Source organism: Indicator indicator, chromosome Z, assembly GCF_027791375.1.
Source record: "Indicator indicator isolate 239-I01 chromosome Z, UM_Iind_1.1, whole genome shotgun sequence".
Lineage (NCBI taxonomy): Eukaryota > Metazoa > Chordata > Aves > Piciformes > Indicatoridae > Indicator > Indicator indicator.
The window spans coordinates 82,874,421-82,901,412 of NC_072053.1; the positions used below are offsets into that span (position 1 = coordinate 82,874,421).

Consider the following 26,992-nt stretch of genomic DNA (forward strand, 5'->3'; position numbering starts at 1 on the left):
ATGAAAGGAATGGAACTCTCAGCTGCTACATGCAATCCATCACAAAGGTACAGGCAGATGCTAAAAAGCAGCTAGACACTCTCACAAGTCAGAAGTGCATCCAAGGCTTCAGAAAAAGCTAAATGCCATCTCAGGCAGTTTCTAAAACCCCAGACCTGCTCAGAACATACCTGAAGAATTCTTCAGTTCTGGCTCCGTTTCCTCTCCTGAAACACCTCCACAGCAGCCAGCACAAGCAGAGAGAAGTTTGTACAGCTGTCCTCTCTGAAGCTGCACAGACAACTCAATGCCTGCGCTGCTTAGAAAAAAGGAGTTTTCTAGCACTTTTATGCCTGCAAAATCTTGCTTCAAGGTTTCACAGCTGATACTGCACCGCTTCACTTCAGAAAAAATAAACTATTCAGCTGTTTTGTCTAAGAGATAAGCCAGGCATGGCACAATATATTCTGCATAAATATAGCATGAGAAACAAGCTGTTAAGGACAGCCAAATCGATAGCATTTAAAACTTGGTGATATTCTCAGGCTTGTTGCCTGTGCAAAAAGAATTGAAAAAAAAATGTGGCTTTGCCTTAAAATGACACTTTCAATGGTAAAAAAGAGAAAGACCTACATTAAAAAAAGATTAAAATACCTTTGTTTCACTAGTTTCTTCAGACTGCCTTTCTTTGGTTCTAGCCTCTGCAACTGGTAACTCTGAAACCTGGCCTTCCTGTGATGCACCATCTCTAGCATCTTGGGTTCTCAGTTTAGCAGAATCTGTTTCCAGCATGAAATCACTGCCACCTTCAAAGCTGAAACCAATAAAAAAACACACACAAAAATATTATATTGAGGTATTTTAATTAAAAAAAAAAAAAAGGTTACTATTGTTTACAGCTAGATCAAATTGCACAGAAAAATGATGCAATTTTGACATTAAGTAACTGCATGTGCTCTAGGGAATCTGAAAAGTTTTAGTTTTACTTGCAGGGTATGAGTTTTAAACCAACTTTTACACTTTTGCAATGCTCTTTCAAGAAGATTTGAAAGTCCCATCTGAATACTGAAGAGTAGGTAACTTTTTTTAAAACAGATTTTACTACCAGAAACACTGCGTGCATAAGTTTTTTTTGCTCCCCTGATTTTATCTAGCATTCTATGCTTAGTTTAAGGATGGATGCAGCTCCTTCATATGCTTCCAATGAGGTACTAAAGCACACAGAAGTTTCTGGGAATCTGTGTGACATGACCAATAATTATAATATAGTTAATTACCACAATTAACACACAAAACTCTGAACCAGCACAGGCAGCTTCGTAACAGCATCTTGGATGTACCGCTTTCTCACATAAGAAGTTTGATTAAAAAAAAGAAAAAGGCTTTTGCTTTCTTTCCAGCAGAAGAATGCCCAAACTTGAAAACAGAAGCCTGCCTCCCACCTCGGTTCTGCTCAAACAAGGTCCAAACAACACTTCTTTCCCATGAGAACAGATAGAACATTCAAAGTGTACACCAACACTACTAGATAACATTTCCAAGCAGTGCTTTGATAAATATATTGGGAGTCAGGATAAGCAATAGTCTTCATGAACACTCGAGAAAAATCCAAGAGAAAGCAGTTTGGTATGGGGCCTTAGCATTAATGTAGGTTTATTTTGCATGGGCTACCCATCAGGGCAGAGAATATATTCAGTGTAAATCAAAAAGAGCTTAAGAAGACAATCCTCAGAAGAGCTTAAGAAGACTGTCCTCAGAAACAAAAAACCTACCCATTCTGTGCTAGCCAACATCAGAATAAGCAGGAACAAAATCAATATTAAAACCTTAAACTTTAAAAATTTTATTTCTTATGCTTAGATTTTCCATTGTAAACATTACCTGCATAAAATTACATCACTTTCCCTCTCCATTCTGTGATCCACTGGTAAGCAGGACTCTGATCTCTCTTCCTCTGTAACAGCAGTCTCACCTTGTTTTCCTTCCATGACACTATCCATCTCTTCTCCACAGGTAGTGTGACCATCCTTGCTGGCACCACACACCACTTTTCTTTCTGCTACTCAAGAAGAATTAAATCAGTTGAAGAGAACTTTTTCTCAGCTAAAATACAACGTTTAGGTACAGTAAGAAAGCTGGCTTTGAAAAGTACTGTTTTACAACCTCCCAAGGCAGTCAGTGATATATAAAAAAAAAATCAACCCCAATACCTCATTCTGGGGGAGTCTGTATGTCTTTATATACATCTGAACGTTTGAAAGTCAATAATTCTGACTCTTACTTTTCTTAGAGAATTTCCCTTTATCAGCAATTTTTGAAGGGACAGCCATTACATCTGAAAGATTCTCCACTTCTTCAAGATCATCTTTCCTCTTTCTCTTTCTCCCCCTTTTTGCTAATGCTGGCTCTGATGTAATCTGTTCTCCTGCTTCTTCAGAAATGCCCAAAGATTCCTCATTTTCCTTCTCAGCCATCACAGCATCTGCTTCTGCATCAGAAATTCTGGCTTCCTGAAGATCACCTTGCTCATTAGCAACTTCTGTGTTGGTATTTTTTGCTACTGAGACAACAAGAGCTCCTGGTTAACAGACTGGTGGAATATTAGGAGCCATAAATCACAGACATTTCCACTAGCAACACCTTGTGAATTCAGACATCACTGCCAGGAACATGAGCAGGTCCACAAGATGTCTGCTAAAGTCAGCTAAAATTCAGCAGAGATCAACACTAAACACAAAACACACTCAGTACACGGGACAACATTTCACCAGGATAAAGTCAATATAGGATGTAAAGCCAATGTAGAGTAAATGTTCTTCTTCCTATGCTGGTAGCAGGTTACAGAGTCACTTTGGGATCCAGGAACCACAGGCCTTGCTGTTCCTGAAAAGTATTATTACTAACACTGAGAAAGAGGTGATGAGGTAGGGACAGATTGGCGAAGCCAGGCTCTGCCATCCCTGAAACAGATATGGGAGAACTCATCAGGAAGTCCCCAGGATCAAGTGCCCCCTGTGTTCTGCTCCAACCAGGCCTTTCTATGATTCTATGGTCTGATGGTCACCAACGCAGCAAGTTCATCAGGGATGTCATGATCAAAGGCACCCTGGGCTGCAGTGATCATACACTAGTGGAGTTCACAGTCCTAAGGCACAGGAGTCAAGACAAGGAGCACAGGCAGGACCCTGAATTTTAGGAAAGCAAACCTACAGCTCTTCAAGGAGTTAGTCTGTAGGAGCCCCTGGGAAATGTCCCTCAGGGACAAGAGAGGAATGCAGAGCTGACAGATCTTTACATATGCTTTCCATAGTGTGCAAGAACTCTTGATGATCCCCAAGTGTAGGAAATCAGGCAAGGAAGAGAAGAGACCAGCATGGTGGAGTTGGGGCACTTGCAGCTCCTGGGCTGCATCAAAAGCATGGCCAGCAGGTTGAGAGAAGTGGTTCTGTCACGCTGCTCTGGTGAGACCTGGGGAGACCTCTGGAGGACCAGGGCCCTCAACACACAGACATGGACTTGATGGAGAGGGTCTAGAGGAGGGCCACAAAAGTGTTCAGAGGGCTGGAGCACCTCTGCTATGAAGACAGGTGGACAGAGTTGGGGCTGTTCAGCCTGGAGAAGGCTGCAGAGAGCCCTTTTAGTGGCCTTTCAGTAACTGAGGGAGTCCTACAGCAAGGCTGGGAGAGGACTTTTCACAAGGGTTGTAGCACTACGACAGGGAGCAACGGTTTGAAACTAGGGCAAGATGGACTTAGATTGGACATTACTAAGAAGTTCTTTACTATGAAGGTGGTGAAATCCTGGGACAAGTTGCCCAGCGAGGTGGTGGAGGCCCCATCCCTGGAAACATTCAAGGTCAAGTTGATGGGGCTCTAACAAGCCTGAGATAGGTAGGGATGTCCCTGCTTAATGCAGGGGGGTTGGACTGGATGACCTTTAAAGGTCCCTTCCAACCAAATACATTCTATGATTATATGATTTTATGATTGTGTGATTCTATGGTTGAATGGCCATGGTGGTGGTGGGTTGACAGTTGGACTCAGTGATCTTAAGAGTCTTTTCCAGCTGAAACAATCCTATGATTCCTGACCACTGCTCTGAAATGCTATCTCAAGCATTCTTACGAAGTACCTTTAGGCTTCTTCCAGGGCCTTGATGGCTTCTTTTCCTTTGGCTTCTGGCTTTTAACAGTCTTTTGCTTTCTTTTTTCTTCATCTGCTAGGACTTTCTCAAGCAGCTGGGCAAAGAATTCAAAATCGAAGGGCCGCTTTTCTTCTACCAGGTTAAAGCAAAGGAATGTCAGAGATCACAAAATTAGTATTCTTTCCAAGTTTCAATTGTACATGTTATGGCATTGAAAAGCAAAGGTTATACCAATTTAAACTGAGAATTCTTTCTGATTATGCTTTTCGTGCCACTTGACCCGGGGTTAGAGTGGAAATATGTGGATTATGGTGGCTTGGTTTTAAAGGATGAATAGCATGAAGATTGCAGACAAATAGAGTAATTGTACCATGGCACAAATAATGTGTTAACATGCTGCTCTAGGACTTCTGTAGCCTATTCAAACCACACAAAAATCTTCAAGGATTCTCAAAGCAGTAGCTGTGTTAGGAATGCCCACAAATCAGAAAAAAAATCATCAACTAAATACATAGAGAAAAGTTTGTGTTATTTTTACCTATCAGACACATAGAAAAGACAATGCTTGTTATAAAAGCCTAACACCCCTCAGCTTCTGAACACAGCTGTGAGTAAAATCTTTTTATTGCAATTAATTCAAGCAAGGCAAAGCACAAAAATCACCATGAAAAGAGATGACTACCATTTAGTGACTCACTGTAGGGTAGGGTTAACTTACTGAAAGCTTTGTCTATCCTCCATCCATTAGCTTTTTCCTCACGTTTGAACTTGTTCTGAAAGTAAAGGGATATTTGTCTCTTTCAGTAAGCAAGAAATGCAACACATTGCACAAAATGGCAGGTCGAGGTAAGCTTTTTTCAAGGCAGCAAAATTTTCTAGCAGCTAAAGCTCTTAAAAGCAGACTCGCAAATCTATCAGTTTGGGAGAGTAAAGGAATACTGAGGAGGAAGACTCAAGTGAGAGGCAGCTGGGATGTTTTATAAACACACATATCATGCTAATTGTTTTCTGTCCTTGTGTGGTGAGCCGGCAGAACATCAGCATTCAGATAATGTACATATCTCACAGACTCAGAGGCACCTTACTGAATGTTCATGTGATTCCTGCCCTGCTGTGGGGGAAGTTCTAAGCAAAACAGAAAATGTTGCCTGCAAGAATCTTCAAACTGGTGAAAGCAGCATTTGGAAGCTTTCTTTGCTCTCTAGCAAAGGCCAAGCTTTGCAGGGCCTGTCCCAACCTACCCCTTGCCTTGTGTGCCTCCACCCAGGTTCTTGCATCCTGCCAGTGTTGGCTGACAGAGTCATCAATAGGTATCACCAGACATACTTTTTTATTATTAGATAATTTATTATTTTCAACACTTTTTGTCCTTACTTCCAATCTAAGCAGGGTTTGAAATGTCAAAGGTTTTCCCAGCTGGATACTACAAAAGAAGCATCATAGAAGACCCTTCACCTAACATCCGCTGATGCTTATTAGCACTTTTTAAACTGAAATAACATATGAGACAAATTGTGTCTAGATATGCTAGGTCTCGTAGAGATGTGTTGATCAGAACTCGAGTCATCTGGTTTCAGATACTACCTGGTGAAAACAGGTATTAAAAAAACATTGCCACAGAACCAAATAGCATGAAAATTATCAGCACTAGTAGAAGAGGCATAGGAATAGCAGATGAGCAACAGAAAAGTGAAAACAGAAATTTTAGAGGGTGCTTTAATGTTTTACCTTAATTTCTGCTCTAGCTCTATGAGGAAACAGTCGTCCAATGAGAGAGAAGTCTGTTCCTACCATGCTGATAGCTAAGAAGAACATGTCTGTTTCTGGAGGTAAAAAAGAAGATAAACACACTCAAGTATTCACTTAATCATTCTTATATCTAAAAGAACAGCTCTCAGATTTAATACAAGGAGATTAACAACTTTATCTACTGTGGCTACAAGTTTATCTGAGCTGGAATATGTAAGTTATAATAATTTTCTGAATGAGCTGTAAACAGAAGAACTGTCTAATCTATTGTGGAACTGCAGAATGTGAAATACGTTTTGTAAAGCTGGAGAATTCCAAATTGTTAAAGTTCATGGCTACTGTTTTTGACCTACAACATTCTCTTAGAAGAGCTGGCAGCTCATGGCTTAGATAGGTAACCTTCACTGGGTAAAAAGCTAGACAGCTGAGCCCAGAGAGTTGAGGTGAAGACAGTTAAATCGAGTTGGTAGCTGGTCAAAAGTGGTGTTCTTCAGGGCTCAGTCTTGGGGGCAGCTCTCTTTAATAACTTTATCAATGATCTGGATGAGAGAACTGTGGGCACCCTCAGTGAGTTTGCAGATGACACCAAATTGAATGGAGTGGGTGACATGCTTGAAGGTAGGAAGGCTCTGCAAGACCTGGACAGGCTGGATTGATGGGCTGAGGCCAAAGGGCTGAGGTTTAAGAAAGCCTAGTTCTGGGTCCTGCACCTGGGTCACAACAACCCCCTGAACGCTCCAGGCTTGGGGCAGAGTGGCTGGAATGCTGCCTAGGGGAGAAGGATCTGTGAGTGCTGGTCAAACAGCCAGAAGATGAGCCAGCAGTGTGCTCAGGTGGCCAAGAAAGCCACCAGCATCCTGACTTGGATCAGAAACAGTGTGGCCAGCAGGACTAGGACAGAGATTGTCCCCCTCTACTGAGCACCGGTGAATAGTGAATACTGACTACTGAACACTGGGTTCAGTTTTGGACCTCTCACTCCCAGATGAACATTGAGAGGCTGGAGCAGGTCCAGAGAAGGGCAATGAAGCTGGTGGAAGATCTAGAGCACAGGGCTTGGGAGGAGCAGCTGAAGGAACAACGACAGAATGAGTGCTAAGGAGAATCTTCATCCTTTGATGGATGTAGGAGGAAGCATTGTGACAAGGGATGAGAAAAAAAACTTCTTTGCCTTGGTCTTTAGTAGCAAGAGTAGTGGTTCTCTGGGTACTCAGCCCCCTGAGCTGGCAGACAGGGAAGGGGAAAGGAATGAGGCCTCCATGCCTCAAGGAGAAATGGTTTGTGATGGGCTACACCATTTAGATTCATACAAGTCTATGGGAGTGGATGCTAAAGGACCTGGCAGAAGAGGTCACCAAGCTACTCCATCATTTTTCAGCAGTCCTTGCTAACCAGTGATATCCCAGCACACTGGAGGTTAGCAAACGTGCTGTCCATCCAAAAATTAGCTCAAAGGAGGATCCAGGAAAGTACAGGCCTCTCAGCCTGATCTTGGTGCTAGGGAAAGGCATGGAGCAACATCATCTTGAGTGACATCATGTGTCATGCATGGGACAACAAGATGATTTGGCCCTTTCAACATGGATTTATGAAGGGCAAATCTCATTTGGCCAATCTGATCTCCTTCCACGACAAGGTGACCCGCCTGATGCATGAGGGAAAGGCTGTTGATGTTACCTTGAGTTTGGTGAGGACTTTGACATATTATCCCACAGCACCCTCCTGGAGAAACCGTCTGCTCATGCCATGGAGATGCACACAGTATCCTAGGGGGAAAACTGAATGGAGGGCTGGGCCCAGAGAGTGGTGGTGAATGAAGTTAAATCCATTTGCTGGCCAGCCAGAAGTGGTGTCCCCCAGGGCTCAATGCTGGGGCCAGCTCTGTTTAATATCTTTATCCATGATGTGGATGAGAGGATTGAGTGCACTCTTGGTAAGTTTGCAGATGACCCAAAGTTGGGTGGGTGTATTGATATGCTGGAGGACAGGAAGGCTTTGCAGAGGGATCTGGAGAGACTGGATTGATAGGCTGAGACCAACGTTATGAGATTCATTAAGCTCAAATGTCAAGTGCTACATCTGGGTCACAACAACTCCATACAATGTTACAGGCTTGGGGCAGAGTGGCTGTAGAGCTGCTCAGTGGAGGAGGACCTGGAGGTGTTGACTGATGGTCGGCTGAATATGAGCCAGCAGTGTGCTCAAGTGGCCAGGAAGGCCAATGGCATCCTGGCAGGAATCAGCAACAGGGTGGCCAGCAGGACCAGGGCAAAGACTGTCCCCCTATACTTGGCAGTGGTGAGGCTACACCTTGAATACTGGGTTTAGTTTTGGGCCCCTCACTATAAGAAGCACACTGAGGTGCTGGTGCATGTCCAAAGAATAGCAACTAAGCTGGTGAAAAGCCTTGAATACAACTCTTACAAGGAATGGCTGAGGAAACTGGGGTTGTTTAGTTTTCGGAAGAGAAGGCTGAGCTGAGACCTCACTGCCCTGCCCTCTAAACTCCCTAACAGGAGATGTCCATGTGCCCTGAGATCAGCACACACAGAGGTGCTTTACATGATTCATTCCTGCCCATGTTGGAAGAACCAGGTAAAGAAGCTGCTGAGAAGTGCAAACTGTTCCGTACAGAGCTCACATCTGCATATCAGAATCACACTTTTTGATAAAGCTGGCATTTTCACAGCATCTGAACACCCATGAAAGAAACAAAATCACAAGTAGCCTGCATACCATAAGGATTTTAAACACTAGATTTTAAACGTGGCGAATCTCACACTAAACACCAGAGCTCTGCCTGTTCTAAGAGTCTGGAGGGCTGAGATTTCCTCACACACAAGAAGATCCATTTACTCCACTGGAAGAAGAAATTGTTGAGTACAGAGCAAGAAGGGAAAACCAGTATTTTTATGCAGACTGAAAATACAAACCAAAAATGCATTCACCTTTATTTGACCATGGTTTTGTGTAAAAACTTTTCCTGAAGCTGGAATAGGTAGTTGTAGAGCCACGCTCAAAGATGGGATCGTTTTCTTCAACCACACATGGGCCTTTTGTTCTTAGAACTTCCACAGTTAAACTGGAAAAGCCAACACAGAAAGAGACATCTGAAAATACTGCTAACAAAACACATAGATGTTTTTAAGACAGCTATTCAGATTTTTTTTTCCTTACAGAAGTCAGAGTTTGTAGTGTGTAATCACGTTTAACAATTACATGAACACATGTAATTATTAATGATGAGAATGCAGCAAGAAATCATTATCCTACTCAGATTATGCAAGCAAATTGTTTCTTTCCCTCCTTATAAGATATAGTACAGAGATATGATTAAATATCTTTTAAATAAGTATTTTTAAACTTAAAAAAATTCCTTTTAACATTCAAAAAAACCTATTTGCAAAATCACAAGAGTCTCTTCACATCTTTTTAGAATACTACAAAATTCCTTTACCAGGCCTAAATTCCTTACACTTTCGCCTAAATCTCATGCTAGTAATTTTTAATTTTAAATAACCTGAAAATTTAAAAAACATTTACAATAACCTGAAAACCTAATTCCTTATAAAGCCATATTTTAAACAAAGCTACTGGAAACACTGACAGCTGAAGGAAGCAGAAACAGGGAAGATACAAAGCTGGAGTAAACCACACTGACATCTGATTAACAGCAAGCAGAGATGAAGCCGTGAGAACCAAACAAGTTAACTAGAGAGAAGATATGACAGGTACTTACTATTAATTCACTGTGACAGAATAAGACATCTTCCTCTCTATGTCCTCTCCAAGAAAACATTTCTTATAGAGAAGAGGCAGATAACTGCTGTTTGTATTTTGCCAGAGATTTGCACTTTCCTGAGTTAGGATAGCTCAGCTCTCAGCACATAGATACACTCACGTTTGTTCCCATCCAAAGCAGCTGCTCTCTCTTCACAAGCTAAGCAGCAGTACTGTCCCCAAGGCAGGCACAGAATTTGTTACCTTTCTTCATCCAGAATAATGGAACCATCTTCTGCTACTTTCACACGAGGAACTAGAAGTGGACCGTCCTGACTCTCCTCCTCATTCTCTGCTTCTTGCTTTTCGTCATCTTCTTCACAATCAGGAGCACTTTTCTCTTCCTGTCTACAATTTTAAAAGACCAAGAGAAAAAAGGTAATACTGGTTTAGTTAGTGTTTTGAATTGCCAACAATTTAACAGGCCACCCAGCAATGCAACCCAGCGCTGAGCCAGTCAATACATGACAGTGAAAACTGCAAGCGTTATTGATGGGTTAGTAACCACAGGAGCAGCTGAGAACAGTCAGGTAGGAGTTAGGACTTCTCCCTACAAAAAAACAGCAGGACTATTAGACCAATAGAAATGCACTTGGGTCACAACAACACCCTGCAGTACTTCAGGCATGGGGCAGGGTGACCGGAAAGCTGCCCAGGAGGGAAGGACCTGGGAGTGCTGGTTGACAGCCAGCTGAAGATGAGCCAGCAGGGTGCCCAGGTAGACAAGAAGGTCAACAGCATCCCGGCCTGGATCAGCAATAGTGTGGCCAGCAAGGCTGAGACAGAGATGAGCCCTGAACATGAGCCAGCAGTGTCTGAACATGAGCAGAAGTGTGGCCAGGTGGCCAAGAAGGCCAGTGTCACCCTGGCCTGCATCAGAAGTAGTGTAGCCAGCAGGAGCAGGGAAGTCATTCTGCCCCTATACTCAACACTGGTTAGACCACACCTTGAGTACTGTGTCCAGTTCTGGGCTCCTCAGTTTAAGAAGGTCATTGAGATACTTGAAATGTCCAGAGAAGGGCAAGGAGGCCAGGGAGAAGTCTGGAGCACAGCCCTGTGAGGAGAGGCTGAGGGAGATGGGGGTGTTTAGCCTGGGGAAGAGGAGGCTCAGGGGAGACCTCAGTGCTCTCTACAACTACCTGAAAGGAGGTTCTAGACAGGTGGGGGTTGGGCTCTTCTCCCAGGCAACCAGCACCAGAACAAGAGGCCCCAGTCTCAAGCTGTGCCAGGGGAAATTTAAACTCGAGGTGAGGAGAAAGTTCTTCACAGAAAGAGTAATTGGCCATGGAATGTGCTGCCCAGGGAGGCAGTGGAGGCACTGCCCCTGGAGGTGTTCAAAAAAATATTGGATGTGGCACTCGTGGTTTAGTTGTCAGGAGGTGTTAGGTAATAGGTTGGATTTGATGATCTCTGAGGTCTTTTCCAACCTGGTTGATTCTGTGATTCTGCGAGATTGTCCCCCTCTGCTGAGCACTGGTGAGGCTGTACCTTGAATACCAGGTTCAAGTTTGGGGCTCTCACTACAAGAAAGACACTGAGGTGCTGGAGCATGTCCAGAAAAGGGCAACAAAGCTGGGGAAGGGTCTGGAGAACAAGTCCTATGATAAGCAGCTGAGGAGCCTGGGTTTGTTCAGCCTGGAGAAAAGGATGCTGAGGGGAGACCTTCTGGCTTTCCACAACTCCCTGAAAGGAGGTTGGAGTGAGGTGGGGGTCAGTCTCATCTTCTTAGTGAAGGAACAAGAGGAAATGGCCTCAAGTTATTCCAGGGCACATTTAGGTTGGACGCTAGGAAAGATTTCTTTCTGGCAAGAGTGGTCAGGCATTGGAACAGGCTGCCCAGGGAGGTAGTGGAGTCACCATCCAGGTAAGTGTTCAAAAAACATGTAGACTATTGTGCTTTGGGACATGATTCAAGGGCCATGGTGGTGCTAGCTCGATGGTTGGACTTGATGACCTGAAAGGTCTCTTCCAACCAAAACAGTCCTATGATTCTTTTGGTTGTTTTAACAACATCATGTAAACTTTTTGACTATAAGCATTTCCATCACCATGACTTACTCTTTCATTTGACTTGGTGCAGAATTTCTTTCTGTTCTCTTTTCTTCTGCCAGTGAGGACCTAGAATTTAGAAAAAAATTCCAGAGATGAACACTTGTACAGATACCTTTCTGCTTCATTGTAAAAAAACTGCTTTTAGTGGATAATGGACAAAGAAACACAGAGCACTTGAGTCTAACTGAACAACCACCACTGACTAACAAGTTTTGCTTTGGTTATTCTGTGTAATCAAGGATGAAAAATATTTCAGGCAGTAATCTGTTTTAAAGATACAGGGGATATGAGAACACCTGGTTCACCATTATCTGCTCAAGGACTGGTCTGTGCTAAGAAAAGAGTAACAAAGAAATTGATAATCACAAAAGCAGACAAATATTGCCAAGGAAGCGATAGGAGACAGTAACAGAAAGCTTATCTACTAGTGAGAGGAAGAACAAGACCTGGACAGCTGCACTTATGTTTATGTGACTGGTTTTGGGAGTTGGAGGCCCTGCTCTGTTTATGGAGACAGCTGTGAGTGTTCTGCATATGCACTTCTAGGGTGCTCACTCAGCCTTGCTGTTGACAAACCAGTACCAGCTACATTCATTCAGCTGGGATGGAGAGACCTCAAGAGTTTGGCAGTGTGTTCTGAACTTCAGCAGTTAAGAAGGAAAAATGCTGAGCTTCATGTAGTCCAATTAGATTTGGCAGGGAATCCTAATATCTCTAGCAGCCATAATTGCAAAGGAAGCAGCAGGTAGTGAAAAATAATAAATGACTGTTTCTTACTATTCTACATTTGTGCAGAGATAAATCAACAGTGGGGACATGAGTTCATGTTTTTGTATTTTAACAAGTACATTCTCATTTCTGTTCAAAGAATAAGCAGATGTGAAAACTGTGAAAGCTTCTGTTAACCACTGCATCAATACTGCATCTGTTCCAGTGCTCTGGATTTAAGAATTTTCCTTTTCACAATTGTTAAATTGGTAAGGAGAGGAAAAAAAAATCATTTAAGCTAAGGAGAGAAAAAGAGAGCCAGACTTACTTCATAGGGTTGTTTTCTGGCAGGTAGTATATCAAGTCTCTCATGGTCATTTTAGAATGATCTGGTGGAGAACGTCCTTCTATTATTGGAGGCCTGTGTTTCAACTGTTTCATCATAAAAAAGAAAAAGCCAAGCCATGAATTTAACCTGAAAGTACTTTACATTTCACAAGTTAATATTATTCTTTGTTTACCAATTGCCCCATTCAAGGAGTTTTGCTGCTTCCCCCCACAGCTGAACTAAACTTATTTTAAAAGTGTCTCTCTGTCAGAGAGGATACCACAGACCTTTAAGTGATTTACCCTCTCAGAGAAATTCAGTACTTAGCACTATGTAACTATTCAAAATTACAGAACGCAGTTAATGAGCAAGCTGAAAAGACAGCAGAACCCTCAAATCCCAAGCTGATTAAAGCACACTTCTCCACTGTGGAACATAAAATTGGAGAGCTGACATTCATATGTCAAAAAGGCTTGTGTGCCTGATCAATTAGTGGTGCAGTCTGTGTTATGAGGGAACAGAGTGTTACCACTGCTTATGATCAGACTAAGCCCCTACAGAGTCATCATGTATCACAAACTGTTAGCAGCAAGCAGCTGATGACCACCAGAAAACACAACTGCAAAGAGAAAATGCAGGGCAGGTGAATCACAGCTCTTTACCCTTCACAGGGCTGCACTGCTCAATGCAGAGGCCCTACCATCCTTTCTTTCTTCAGCTCTTCTTTAAGCATTTCTTTCAACTTCTGAGCTTTGAGGATCCTTTCGCGGTCAGAACACATTCGTTTCTCTTTTACAGGGGAAGGTTTTGCAGGCAGCTTTTCCTCCTGTGTTCCTGATCTTTCCTGTGTTGGTCTCTCCTTGAGTGGGGAAGGTACACTCTTCTGCAAGCCATCCTCATTCTTTTGAGCAGCTACACATACAGTTGGCTCTTTGCTCACTGATTTTTTCAGTGGGGAAAACTGTGGCACCTGCGGCACAGGTGTTTTCTTCTCGGGCAGCATGGGAGGCTTTAAGGGGCTTTCAGCATGACTCTTTTCTGATGGAGAGAGCTCCTTCTGCAGGGAAGCATTGCCATCAGGAGCCTGTGATGCTCTCCTCTGTGGCTTTGATGCAGGCTGCTGAGCAGATGAAGGTGCAGCTCGTGGTTTGGCAAGATTGGGCATGGTAGAGATCCGTTTTCTCCTCTGCATAGGCACCTCTGCAGGTTTGCTAGCTTCTCCAGCATCATTTGAGCCATCAGCCTTGTCATCACTGGAAAATTTAAGACAGCATTCTGAAATACTTCAGTGACAAGATTCGTAACTCTTACATTCAAGATACACCTCTGTGCCAATCAGGATAAACAGAGTGCTGCAGAAAAATAGTTACATGAAGCAAGCCACACCAGAACCTGGTACTGTTCTGCTGCTACTGCCTCAAAATAATCAGCTGTAACAATTGATATATTACTTTATAATATTAATCACTATTAATGCTACTGTTACAAGTTTGTTGACCAGTAACACTCAACTCACATGTTCCTCCCTCTCCCCACCCCCCCCCACTATTTTGAAAGACTCTCTGCTTTCAGCTGAGAATACCAAACATCAGAATACAACAAAGCTTTATAAAAAAAATAACCCAGAGGACATAGGTGAAGTATGAAAACTGTTTAAATAAACCCACATGCAACAAGTAGTTGGTGATTTTTATTACAATCAAGCTGAACATTCCACTAGAGGTAGCAGTTGCCCCACCTCTGCCAACAATCTAGGTCAGGTTGGATCGAGATCTGAGCAACCTGCTCTAGGTGCAGATGTCCCTGCTGAATGCAGGAAGGTTGAACTAGATGAGCTTTAAAGGTCCTTCCCAGCCTAAAGCACTCTGTGATTCTATGATCACATATTAGCAAGCAGCTGACATGTAAGCTGTGAATTCCAAAACAGCTTCAGCAGTCACACTGGCTGATGTTATTCTACTGCTCACACTTAACACATCGACTTTTAGCTTCCCTGGAAAGCTTCCTCATTTAAGTATTTTTTCCATCCTTTACACAGAAGTAATTTTCAAAGTGCAAGCAAAAATAGTCTGGAAAAGAGACACCTGAGGGGAGATCTCATAAATGCTGATTAATACTTAAAGTGTGGGTGACAGGAGGATGGGATCAGTCTATTTTCAGTGGTACCCAGTGATATGATGAGAGGGGGATTTCATAAATGCTGATCAATACTTACATGGCGGGTGTCAGGAGGATGGGACCAGTCTGTTTTCAGAGGTTCCCACTGATATGACAAGGGGTAACAGGCACAAACAAAAACATAAGAGGTTCTCTGATTTAAGGGTGACAGAGCACTGGAACAGGCTGCCCAGAGTGGTGGTGGAGTCTCCATCTCTAGACACATTCAAAACCCACCTGGATATGTTCCTGTGTGACCTCCTCTAGGTGATCCTGTCTTGGCAGGACTCAATCTCCAAAGTACCTTCCAACTCCTACCATTTTGTGATTCTGTGACTCTTTGACTGCCAACTATCATATTTTTCCTAAATGTGCAGCATCCTCTGTTGTTCAGCTCCTTGGCTGCTGCTCACAGTTAAGGCTGCGGCAGAGTTACAATTGAGTCAGAAAAATCTTTTCTATCTTTACACTGGAACTAAGCTTTGTTTCTGTCCCCAAGACCAACCACACCCCTGGTTCACTTAGCAATCTTCTGAAAGAGTCAGAAGCAAATGCCTTTGAAGGAATACAAGTAAAGCACAAACACACAGATTAACTTTTCCAGATCCTCTCCAGCTACTGTCTGTGACTCAAAAGATGGTTTTATTAAATGGCTGAACTGGTCTGCCCAATGCTGTGAGTCCATACATATTTTTAACATCAGAACATCCCCCAGTGAGGAGTTCAGTAGCCTCACTGCATGGTGCCTGTGTGTTTTGAGTGAGATCCATGCAAGTTCCATTCAGCATCCTCTGTTATTCATACAGCAAAAGACAGTGGAAGGTAATTCTTCATTCATTCTCCCCATCATCTGTTTTCTGAATGAGAGAGCCACACCAGATTTCTGAACAGTTAAACACAATTTAGCAGAGAATGTATTTAAAAAGAAGTAATAATCTTATGCTCAGAGAATTTCCACTTCCTTCATATTCAGCAAAACCCATTCAGCATCTAGGAAACAAAACAAATTAACTGACACTGCAGATACAGATGTGAGGAGCTGCAAAGGAAAATCTTAGGCTGGAAGCATAGACATGACATTCTGACATCAGTCTTTACTTTTCTGACAGACCATACAACACACACATTGTGCTGTATGTCACCAGTGATTGTACTCAGAAAAATCAAACTCTGTGACTTCCCTCAAATTCACTCTTCCTAAATCTCAGGGAACACCCAAGTGGCCGATCTTCAAATTACATCTTCAAGAGAGCAGAGACCAGCGGGAAAGAATCCAACAGAGAGCCACAAGGATGCTTAGAGGACTTGAGCATCTCCCCTATGGAGAGAGACTGAGAGCCCTGGGGCTGTTTAGTCTGGAGAAGAGAAGGCTGAGAGGGGATCTGATCAATGTCTATAAATATCTGCAGGGTGGGTGTCAAGTGGAGGGGGCCAGGCTCTCTTTGGTGGTTCACAGTGATAGGACAAGGAACAATGGGTTCAAACTTGAACAGAGAAGATTTCAGCTCAACATGAGGAGAAACTTCTTTACAGTGAGGGTGACAGAGCACTGGACAGGCTCCCCAGGGGGGTTGTGGAGTCTCCTTCTCTGGAGACTTTCCAAACCTACCTGGATGCATTCCTGTGCATACTACCCTGAATGATCCTGCTCTGGCAGAAGGGTTGGACCTGATGATCTCTTGAGGTCCCTTCCAACCTCTGATATACTGTGAGACTGTGATACATCATCCAAATATATAGCTCCGGAAGAAGCTAATGATGCCAAGTCTGCAATCAGCCCCTAGGCCTGCTCTCTCCTATTTGGCTGCTATACACCTTCAAAAACAATCAAATCTTTAAAAAACAGCCATTCAGTGGAATTTAGCATGACTAAACAAGCACAAGAAGGAAGCAGCTCTTACCTGGGCCTTTTCTGCTCCCAGGACTAGAAGTTTCCCTTACAGCCTCCCTCAAGTCTTATGTTGGACACTACCTTCTCCCTCCAGCTGAGCTGTAGGACACACCACAGCACCCCAGTGGTCCACCTGTCTCTTCTTAGAAGAGCATCTTTACTTTTCCTAAACCAAAGAACCTCTTTCCTAGCCACATCCAACACATGTCACTGCACTGGTATCCTAAAGAGATTCAACATGAACAACTTGCAAAAAACCACTACAAACAGCCTTAAAATTCATCTAACTGTTCTATGTTTTCTTCAAAACACCAAGATGTGGTTTAATGGATTTGTACACTGGGATATTTTACATATTTATCTAGGAAAACATTTTATGAGCCTGTTAGTTGTATGACAAAGGTCTGTTTTCCAAGCCAGGTGACAGATCCTTATAATATTCTCTCTTTCTGAAGGGAGTCTAGTTTGCAAACCCACAATTAGACTGCACTGTAACACCCATTAAATTACAAGCACAAAAGTCTCTCATAAATCTGCTGAATAGTCAGCAGCAGGACCAGAAACTGAAAACCAGCAACTGTACCTTCATCTAAGGAAAAAGTATTGGATAACATATGATCCAGCAACCTGAGATCTAACACAAAAATGTTGCAAATAAAACTGGAAGAAAAGCACCCATACACCACAATGCAAAACAAGTTTAACTACAAAAGATGTCAGATGTGAGTTCAGTAACAGGCAGCAGAAACACATGCCATGGCAACTAGTCTGATACCTGAACTTATAGTCATAGAATGATAGAATCAGTCAGGGTTGGAAGGGACCACAAGGATCATCCAGTTCCAACCCCCCTGCCATGGGCAGGGAGATCTCACACTACATCAGGCTGGCCAGAGCCTCATCCAGCCTGGCTGCAAACACCTCCAGGGATGGAGCCTCAACCGCCTCCCTGGACAACCCATTCCAGGCTCTCACCACTCTCATGGGGAAGAACTTCTTCCTCACCTCCAGCCTGAATCCGCCACTTCCAGCTTTATTCCATTCCCCCCTATCCTATCACTACCTGATAGCCTAAAAAGTCCCTCCCCAGCTTTCTTGGAGCCCCCTTCAGATACTGGAAGGCCACAAGAAGGTCACCTCAGAGCCTTCTCTTCTCCAGACTGAACAGCCCCAACTCTCTCAGTCTCTCCTCATAGGAGAGGTGCTCCAGCCCTCTGCTCATCCTGGTGGCCCTTCTCTGGACATAGAATCATAGAATCAAGAAGGCTGGAAGAGACCTCAAAGATCATCAAGTCCAACCTGTCACCCTAAACCTCATGACTATCTAAACCATGGCACCAAGTGCCACGTCCAATCCCCTCTTGAACACCTCCAGGGATGGTGACTCCACCACCTCCCTGGGCAGCCCATTCCAATGGCCAACCACTCTCTCTGTGAAGAACTTTCTCCTCACCTCCAGCCTAAACCTCCCCTGGCACAGCTTGAGACTGTGTCCTCTTGTTCTGGTGCTGGTTCCAGCATGTCCATATCCCTCTTGTAATAGGGGCTCCAGAACTGGACACGCTCCAGAACTGGACACAAGTCACAGAAAAAAACAGAAGAATGTAAGAAGATCTTGAAGTATATGATAAAGGACAAGTTTCAACTAAAAGAATGATGCAAATCCAACCAGTTAGACGCGTGAAGGTTGCTCTGAAGAAGAATTACAGAGTAGGGAAATGTGTTGAAGAATTGCTCTGTGCTTTTGATGGGGACAGCATTGAGTTTCTTCACAGCGGTTCACGTGGTGCTATGTTTCAGATTTGTGAGCAAATCAGTGTTGACAGCACACCTTTTCTTCAGTTATACCTGAGCACTGCTTACATAGCATCAGGGCCTTTTCTCACACCAGCAAGTGGGCTGGGGATGCACAAGAAGCTTGAGGAAATACAGTCAAGGCAGCCAGCCTCACCTGACCAAAGAGATATTCCACACCATGACACCACACTCAGCATGTAAAGCTTTGGAGTAAAAAGAAGAAAGGAGGACATTTGGAGTGATGACATTGGTCCTCCCAAGTAACAGCTACAAATATAAAGTCCCTGCTTTCCTGGAGATGGCCTTATGATGGGGAGTGGGGAAGGAATGCCTTACTTTGCTTTGCTTGTGTGTGCAGCTTTGATTTACTTATTAAACTGCCTTTGCATCAACTCATGAGTTTCTTTTTTTTTTTTTTTTGTCCTTCCCATTCCGTCCCCCATTCCCACCATGGGGGAAAAGCAAGCAGCTCTGTAGGCTTAGAGGCCAGCCAGGATTAACCCACCACAGCAAGGTTCTGAAGGATTGGTCCAAGAAGCAACCTTATGATGCACTGTCACTGCAATTAAAAGCACTTAGGAAGTTATCCAATCAAGAAGAAAGTGCTCCCTGGCTAAAGCATGAAGAAGTGAATTTAAAAAAAAAACCAGAAAGTGCTGTCAGAATGCAAAACTGAAGTCATCCAGTTGTGGAGTGCAAATACTTTTTTGCTGTATACAGCAAACCAGAGCTCCCTGCTGCTGCAGTGCCAGAAAAAAACTGACTGCCAGGCCACATTACGTCCCTCCTTTGCAGTGCTAACTTATAAATCACCTCCAGCACCTGCAGTGCAAGTGCAGGACAGGGATGCACGTTTTGCTTAGGTTGCAAATGAGTCAGACACCCACGAAGTCGTTGTGCACTTATCACACACTCCCCTATGACAAGACACCGACCGACGGGCAGCGCAGCACCTCTCTTTCAGAAGGTCTTCAAGACGAGACAACTCCAAACCACGGCAGGGATAACCAGGAAGTGAATGGCCGCGACAACACGCGTCGCTAGGGAGCCGGACGCCCCTACACCCCACAGGGCTTCTGAAGGGATGGGGAAGGGGAAAGGGAGGCGAATGGGCCACGATGCCCACCTCCCCAGGCCTGTCCCATTCATCGCGGCACTGGCCCAGGCCGATGAAGCCCCGCGGCACAGACCAGCCCATCCTCCCCTACAACCCTAGGGATCGACGTCGGGACTCACCTCTCCACCCCCGGAGCCGTCGACGGGGGTTCAGTCGCCTCTCCCACCGCACCCTCTGCACCGGCAGCCACAGGGGAGTCCGCACCCTGAGGCTTCGGGTCGGCCGCGCTGCCGGCACTCCTGCCCGCAGGTCGCACATTGGGCCGCACATTGAGGCGGGCGCGGCGGAACATGGCGGCAGCAGAGGAGGGGGCGGCAGAGGAGGGGGCGGCAGAGGAGGGGGCGCGCTGCCCGGTAACGCCGCGAGCCCGGCAGCCTCACGGCATGCCGCCCCCTCCTCCGCCGGCTCCTCGGCGCGCGGCGATACGTCATCAGCACGCGCCGGCAGGAAGGGGAAGAGAGGGCTGAGGGAATCCTCATATGCTAGGGTCACATGCCCCACTCCCGAGCCGCTGATTGGGCCAGGCGTGCCGCCTTCCACGAGCGTCGTGACGTCACGGGCCAAGGAGGCTTTGTAAGCGGCGCGACGGCGGGTGGGGAGGTGATGGTTGTGGTGGTTTCCGGAGCCTGTGGGACCTTTGGCGAGTGGTGCTAGCTCGGAGCGCTTCACCATGACCCGTGAGTGTCGGCAGGCCCTGAAAGGACGGCAGCCGGTTGGGGGCAGGGAGGTGGGTGGGTGTGTGTGCGGCCGCTTTAGCGGACTGAAGAAGTGTGGCGTGAGAGTCGCACTGAGGGCAGCCCTGTCTCTGTGAGTCTGGGAGCGAGGGTCAGCCCATGGTGTGGTGCCGTTGTTCCCTGTGGATTTCGCGTCCCCTGTGGCGAAATCCCGCAGAGAGAGAGCATGGACGGCTGGGGCTGGGGGCTTCGGCACGGTACTCGTCAAAATATGCTCGCCCCAATCCCCTGTGCGGCTGGGCGAGGGGCGGAGGAAAGGCGGTGGTGGCTGCAACGATGCTAACACTCAGTTTCAGCTCTGGCTGTTGTCTGGTCTGTACATAAAGAAGTTTATATCACTGTCGAGTAGTTAATAGCACTATGGTTAAATCGTGGTTATTAAGGTTGCCGTTGAAAGGGCAACGGGACTTGTTAGCCATCGCTTTATTCCAAAGTAACGTTGGCATATCTGCTCTAAGATGGTGGAGAACTGAAAACAAACCTGGAGTACTCGGGGGCATATCACTGGTTGCTGTGCTGTGTTGGAGGAGGTGCTTGTTACATTCATGCTTGGTGCCTTTGAAGCGACTGGGCTGCTGGAAACATAAGTAAAGGCTTGGCTAAACAGTTTATGCATGGATAAGGTTTTGAATTTGAGAGAGAAGCAGGAATGTAACTTTTGATATTCCACTTGCCCCTGTTCTGTATGATGCCAAATGTCAAGGTACCTGAAATTGGAATAAAGGTGTGAAAGTGGTAATAGCTAGATGAATTGGAGGGGGTTTTCTTTGTCACTTGTCTTCCATTATTGCTTTGTTCCTGTGTGAAATGTCTCTGTTTACTTTTGATGTCTATTTTTGGGACACAGTGACAGGCACTTTTCTTCTGCTGTAAGTGGTTAGACCCTTTGCTGCTTAGAACTCCAGGGCTCATGACCACAGTAGCCAATCCTTACTGCCATTCCCTTTGACCTCCTTACAGTAGAGATGATTACTGCTTGTTCCAGTGCTGTTCAGAGGTCTTTAGTTTATCTTTCTGTTCGAGAATAGGCAGATTTTGAAGCTGGAGTAGCAGGGACAGGTTGAGCTGAGGCACATATAGTCAGGCATAGTTATGAGCAGCTAGGGTGTACCAGCCTTTATGTGACAGCTCATACTTGAGCTTCCACATTATAGGAAGCTGATTTGCCTTCTGTAAGGGCTGGACCACACTTCACAGAAGATTTAGGTTGGTGTTATGGAAAACAGCAAACAGCACTGTCTCCCTTGGAGCCAGGGATATTTGTTCAGCATCAGCATCCCAGGTGAAGAACTGGGCCCAAGCAGCCCTTGGCAATATTTCCTTGAAAGCAGGGATGGTATAAGCTTCTTTTCAAAGACTTGTCTGGCTCTGTCTGCCTTGTGTGCACTGCTCTGCTCTCCTGCCTGCTTAGCCTTGCTGTGCCAAGCTTTTCAGTGATGCCATCCAGTTTGGTTCTGAAGTTTACACTCTTGCCACATGCATGGAGCAACTGCAGACATCCTGCAGAGTGTTTGCTTGGAAAGAAAGGAGGTGCATCAAGTTAAGGATCACTGCTATGTAAGTTCTGACTCTAGCAGTGTGTTTTGGCTTCCATCCTGGTAGGAGAGGATGCTTCATTTCTTTAAGCACCACAGAAGAGCTGTTTCATTGCTGTTATCTAGTTTGTATGACGTACATGCCTCTTCAGCACGGTAAAACTCAAGAACCATTTATAGCCTGGAACGTATCATCTGCTTGTGAGTCATCAAGTTGTAATCATTATCGGTACCGCCAGTGACAGCTGTTTTATTTTGGTTTCTGAGCAAATAATGGCCCTTCTACCTGGACTTTGGGTCAGGGTGTCACTGAATGCTAGTGGGGAGAGTGGAGCAAGAGTACTCATAGCTTTTTTCAAAAGGTGGTACTTGATGTTCTATCACAGATGAAGTAAAGCTTCAGAAGCAGGCCCCAGGAGGCAGCTGTTTTCATTTGAGCTTCTGACATCTGTGGCCAGACAGTACACATGCTGGTATTAAGAATTCACAGTGCTCCTGTTTCTTTGCTGGGCTGTTCTTGTCCACATGTTGACTTGGCAGGTACCTTTTATCAGTTCAGAAATGGAGGGAATACAAAGCTGTGGATCACATCAACAGGTTGCTGTTTAAAATTGGCCTTGTCCTAGTCTGCTTCCCTGTGTCTGAAATTACAGGCACCTGAAGATTGCGGAGATCTATGTCTTTGAAAGGATGGCATAGAGGGCCCTAAGAAAGGAGAGAGACTGAAAAGGAGGCACAACAAAAATTAGAGGGAGACGGAGCTTTTATTTTAGAGCGTGGAAAACTGTCATGATGGGTTTGTGCTGGTTTCAGTCTTATGCCCTCAGGAACTGTCTGATCACAAAGATTTCATGCCCAACTTTCCAGCAGATCAGGGGGCTGGTAGTTTTGGGGAAAGCTGGATGGCTGTTCCCCCAGAGAAGTGTCCTCTAGAGTGTCAGTAGTTGTGGCTCTGTGTGTGTATATATATTTTTGTATATAATGTGATTCCTCTCACTTGGAAGTGAGGTGAAGCTCACTGCAGTGCTCAAGTGCTGTTTCATTTCAAACAAAACTTTTTTGGAGCTCACCTCATTAGTAGTATTGGAGTGCAATTAACTGAATGGACTGAGAGGGAACAGTTAGGGTTGTCCCATCCTGTGCAGGAACATTGGCAAGCAGTTTGTCCTAAGAAAGTGCTGAGTTGTTTTATCCCAAAGAAGCTGTCTTGAGGACAAGCTGGAGTTTTGGCTGCCTTGACTTCAGCTTTGTCATTCCTGCTGCCCTTGCAGGGAGCTGTGGGGTATCTGGTAGGTGTAGCTTTCCACAGTGCTTATCTTCCCAACAGCGGGGTGAGAATCTCAAGCACCTTCTGTAAGGTGTCTCTTGAGTCTTTCACAGACCTGTGGTACTTGTCAACCATGCAAAGACAGGCAGGAACTGGTGGGATATCTGTGTTTTGTCATGCCAGCTGTGAGTCATCTGAGTGTATTTACCTCCTCACCAATAATTCCTCGTCTTCCTACAGCAGGTGAACAGAACCTGGGGCTGAAGCTCCATGGTTGCAGCAGCCTTGTACTGCATATGTATCAGGGGCCCTGGTACAGAAAATAATCACACCTACACGTGATTCCTTGTGTACTACGTGGTCTTCTCTGCTCTTGTGGTTCCTAGATTGTAGAGTTTGATTACACTAGCTGAGCTTCTGGGCACTGAGTGCCCAGTCATATATTATGGATCTTCTGTGAAGTAGTTTTGGGGACTTAATTATTCAGTATAAAGAAAAGCTAGTGTCCCAGCTCTGCTGGATGTCTAAGCAGCATCTGCAGAAGTGTGTTCTCTCCACAGATACAGGTGTTGCCCTTGACTGCTAGTTTTAAGTATGAGCAAGATTGTAAAAGGTGGTGCTTGACCAGAGAATGTAATGGAACATGTCAGTTTTCTGCAGGTAGATGCTTCTGGATCCCAAATATTTACACCCATTTGCTCTTGATTTCTTACAGGGTCTTAGAGTTTGAGGAAGGCTCTCAGGCTACCTTCATATTAATGCTCTTCTTTTAACCTTAAATTATTGTGTAAACTCTGTTGGGTGCTGGAATCTGTTTGAAATAGAGAGGATGACTTATTTTGGAATAGGGTACTGTATTGATTTTGCCTGAGCCATGGATAGAATGATGAATGCCTTTTATGGGATATAAAAGCCTTGGGACAACAGCCTTGAGTTTCTGGAGGGAATGATGGGAGGGATTTTGGTGATCTCTTGGACCTGTAGAAATGTGAGAACTAGCAGGCTTTCATGCTTCCCCTTGGAGGGGCAGACTGTGGTGGAAGATGCTGCCAACTGCAGAAGATGCTGCCATAGCAGGTCTACAAACCTTTACCACCTTTGTGGCAGACTTCAACACAGGCCAGCTGTGTGGAAAGTGGTGGTACCTGTATAAACTCTCTCACAGGTGGGAACCAGCATGAACTTGCCCGCCAAAAGAACCTGAAGAAGACTCAGGAGATCCACAAAGGGAAAAGGAAAGAGGATAGTTTGTCTGCTTCTCAGAGGAAAAACAGAGGTAACACCTAGTAAAGCTGAGTGAAGTGACTGGGGGGAAAGGGTCAGACAGAGCCCAGTGTCTTGACTCAACAGCATTTAAGTGCCTTGCTTTGATTCATGGTCCATTCACCTGATAGAGCGTGAACTGGATGTAGGTTTTGGTGTCTGCTGTTAAACAGACAAAACCCCAACACCCAAAACACAAGATAATAGAAAGTGTGCTTATAGCTGACTGAGGTGGATTTTTTTTTTCAATTTTATCTTGACCTTTTTGCTTTCTTGAAGTATGGGCTGCTAAAGGGCAAAACCAAGCTGGATAAGACTCTGCATAGGAAAACAATCAACTGGCATCTGAAATCCAACCTTTTATGTTCACAGAGACTCTGAGATTATGCAGCAAAAGCAAAAAGCAGCTAATGAAAGGAAGTTGTTGCAGTCAGGAGGACAATGAGGTGTGCCTGTGTGGAGAAGATCAGAGTGCACCAATGAAGCAGAAGGGCCTAGAAGATATTCATGCAAATATCTGGCCATTAAATGATTAAATGTCTTATTTTGCAGAGTTGTTCAGCTAGCAGTAGTGTAGAGTTTTTTTTTTCTGGTTAGCATAGGCATGGTTGTCTGGAGTGTGACTTAAACTGACTACACTTTTCTGCATGCACATGAATAAAACTACCAAGCAGTAGCTTTACCTCAGCTTCTGTTTTTCTTGGTTTCATTTAATGGTTCCAGTAATCACAAACTCCCTGGAGGTGTTTAAGTCCAGATAGGATGAGGCCTTGGACAACCAAGTCTAGTTGAGAGGCATCCCTGCCCATGCCATGGGGGTTGGAGTAGATGGTCTCTGGGGTCCCTTGTGTTTTTGTAAACAGTCCTGCAGCTTTCTTGTAGCCCCCTTCAGGTACTGGAAGCCTTCTCTTCTCCAGGCTGAACAGCCCCAGTTCTTTCAGCCTGTCCTCATAGGAGAGGTGCTCCAGCCCTCTAATCATCTTTGTGGCCTGCTGGATGCCCTCCAGCAGGTCCCATATGCTTTGCTGTTAACAGCCTTCAGGAGAGTTTGAGGGAAGACATAGCTGGTTCTGGTGATTCAATACTTGTGGGTGCTGAGAAATTAAGATAGCTTAGGGGGTTGCTCTCAGCCAGCCCGGAGCTGGGCCCCTGCTCTAGAGCATAAGTAGTTTCACTTGAATGAAGAAACACCTTTCCTTGGAGAGTGATGCAGCACTGGAGCAGGCCACCCAGAGGGATAGTGGAGTCTCCCTCTCTGCAGAGACTCCAAATCCACCTGGACATTGTGATTCTGGGCAACCTGCTGTGGGTGCCCTGCTTGAGCATAGAGGTTGGACTATATGATCTCCAGAGGTTCTTTTCAACCCTCTACCATGCTGTGATTCTTGTACTGAGGGTCCCAAAACTGAACCCAGGATCTGAGCTGTAGCCCCACCACTGCCAAGTACAGGGAGACAATCCCTGCTCTAGTCCTTCTGCCCATGCTATTGCTGATCCAAGCCAGGATGCTGTTGACATTCTGACCCATCTTTGGTTGGCTACTGACCAACCCCTTCCACTTTCTTTTTCACTGGGCAGGTTTCCAAGTGCTCTATGTGAAGCCTGGAATTGTACAAGGGCTTTTGTGACCCAGGTGCAGGGCCTAGCACATGGCAGGGTCCATCACTCCTTGTCCTGCCACAGCAGACATGCTGGAAAGTTTGTTGCCATGTTTCTGAGAGGCCCCTTGAAGTCCTGAAAGGCCACAAGGCCTCCCTGGAGCCTTCTCTTCTTCAGGCTGAACAAGCCCAACTCTTAGCCTGGTCTCACAGCAGAGGGCTTCCAACTTTTGTATCATTTTGGGGTCTATAAATACAAAGAGTTATATTTGACTGCACGAACCCTGGTGTGTTAGGTGAGCTGAGATACCCTAAGACAGGTACATGGGCACAGGGGTGATGGAACCCATGGGTTGGGAGCATCTTAAGTCATCCCAGGTAGAGCTTTGTTCTTGTGGCTAAGCCAGCTCTGTAATACCTTCATTTTTAAAATAAAATCCAACTGTACAAGCCCAAAAGAAATGTCTGGGAACACCAACTGAGGAAAGCTCTCATTTGGGTACACAGTTGGTGCTGGTAGAGAGGAGCAAGTTCCTCCTTTGGCAGGAGCAAGCCTCTCCCCACAGAGACCCAGCAGACTCTCAGATGCCTACAAACCTCCTCTGTGGTTTCCCTGCCATGAAGGTTCCTGCCCCTTTGACCTCACCAAGCTTCAGGATTTGAACCAGACCAAGTCAGATGAATCCTTTCACACCCCAAATGCCTGGAGTCCACCAACCATGCTCACACCAAGGCTTGCCCAGCCACTTCCAAAGGCTTCCATGCCCAAGGCATGTTGTTTGCTCTGCCCACAAGTGAGAGGACAGAAGATCAGGGAAGGGGCAACTGCAAAAAGGAGCTTCAGTATTCAGGTTCTTAACAGCAAGGAGCTGAGAGAGTGGGGAGAGAGGTGGG

At 45.1% G+C, this 26,992-nt stretch overlaps 2 protein-coding genes across 2 annotated transcripts in view; one reads left to right on the forward strand and one right to left on the reverse strand.

Annotated features, from left to right (window-relative positions):
• Positions 1-19,993, reverse strand: part of BDP1 (B double prime 1, subunit of RNA polymerase III transcription initiation factor IIIB) — a 75,880-nt gene extending 55,887 nt beyond the window's left edge. The window contains 12 exon segments of the mRNA XM_054397652.1: positions 634-793; positions 1,861-2,038; positions 2,261-2,536; positions 4,111-4,254; positions 4,841-4,895; positions 5,851-5,945; positions 8,820-8,953; positions 9,856-9,999; positions 11,710-11,769; positions 12,740-12,853; positions 13,444-13,992; positions 19,821-19,993. Of these exon segments, the coding sequence (XP_054253627.1) occupies positions 634-793; positions 1,861-2,038; positions 2,261-2,536; positions 4,111-4,254; positions 4,841-4,895; positions 5,851-5,945; positions 8,820-8,953; positions 9,856-9,999; positions 11,710-11,769; positions 12,740-12,853; positions 13,444-13,992; positions 19,821-19,993 (2,082 nt within the window).
• Positions 19,994-20,371: 378 nt separating this feature from the next.
• SERF1A (small EDRK-rich factor 1A) lies at positions 20,372-25,165 on the forward strand. Its single transcript, XM_054397653.1, has 3 exons — positions 20,372-20,428; positions 24,345-24,513; positions 24,875-25,165. Exons 1-3 carry the CDS (start codon positions 20,372-20,374, stop codon positions 24,943-24,945), a joined length of 297 nt encoding a protein of 98 aa, XP_054253628.1. The 3' UTR covers positions 24,946-25,165.
• The last annotated feature ends 1,827 nt before the right edge of the window (positions 25,166-26,992 follow it).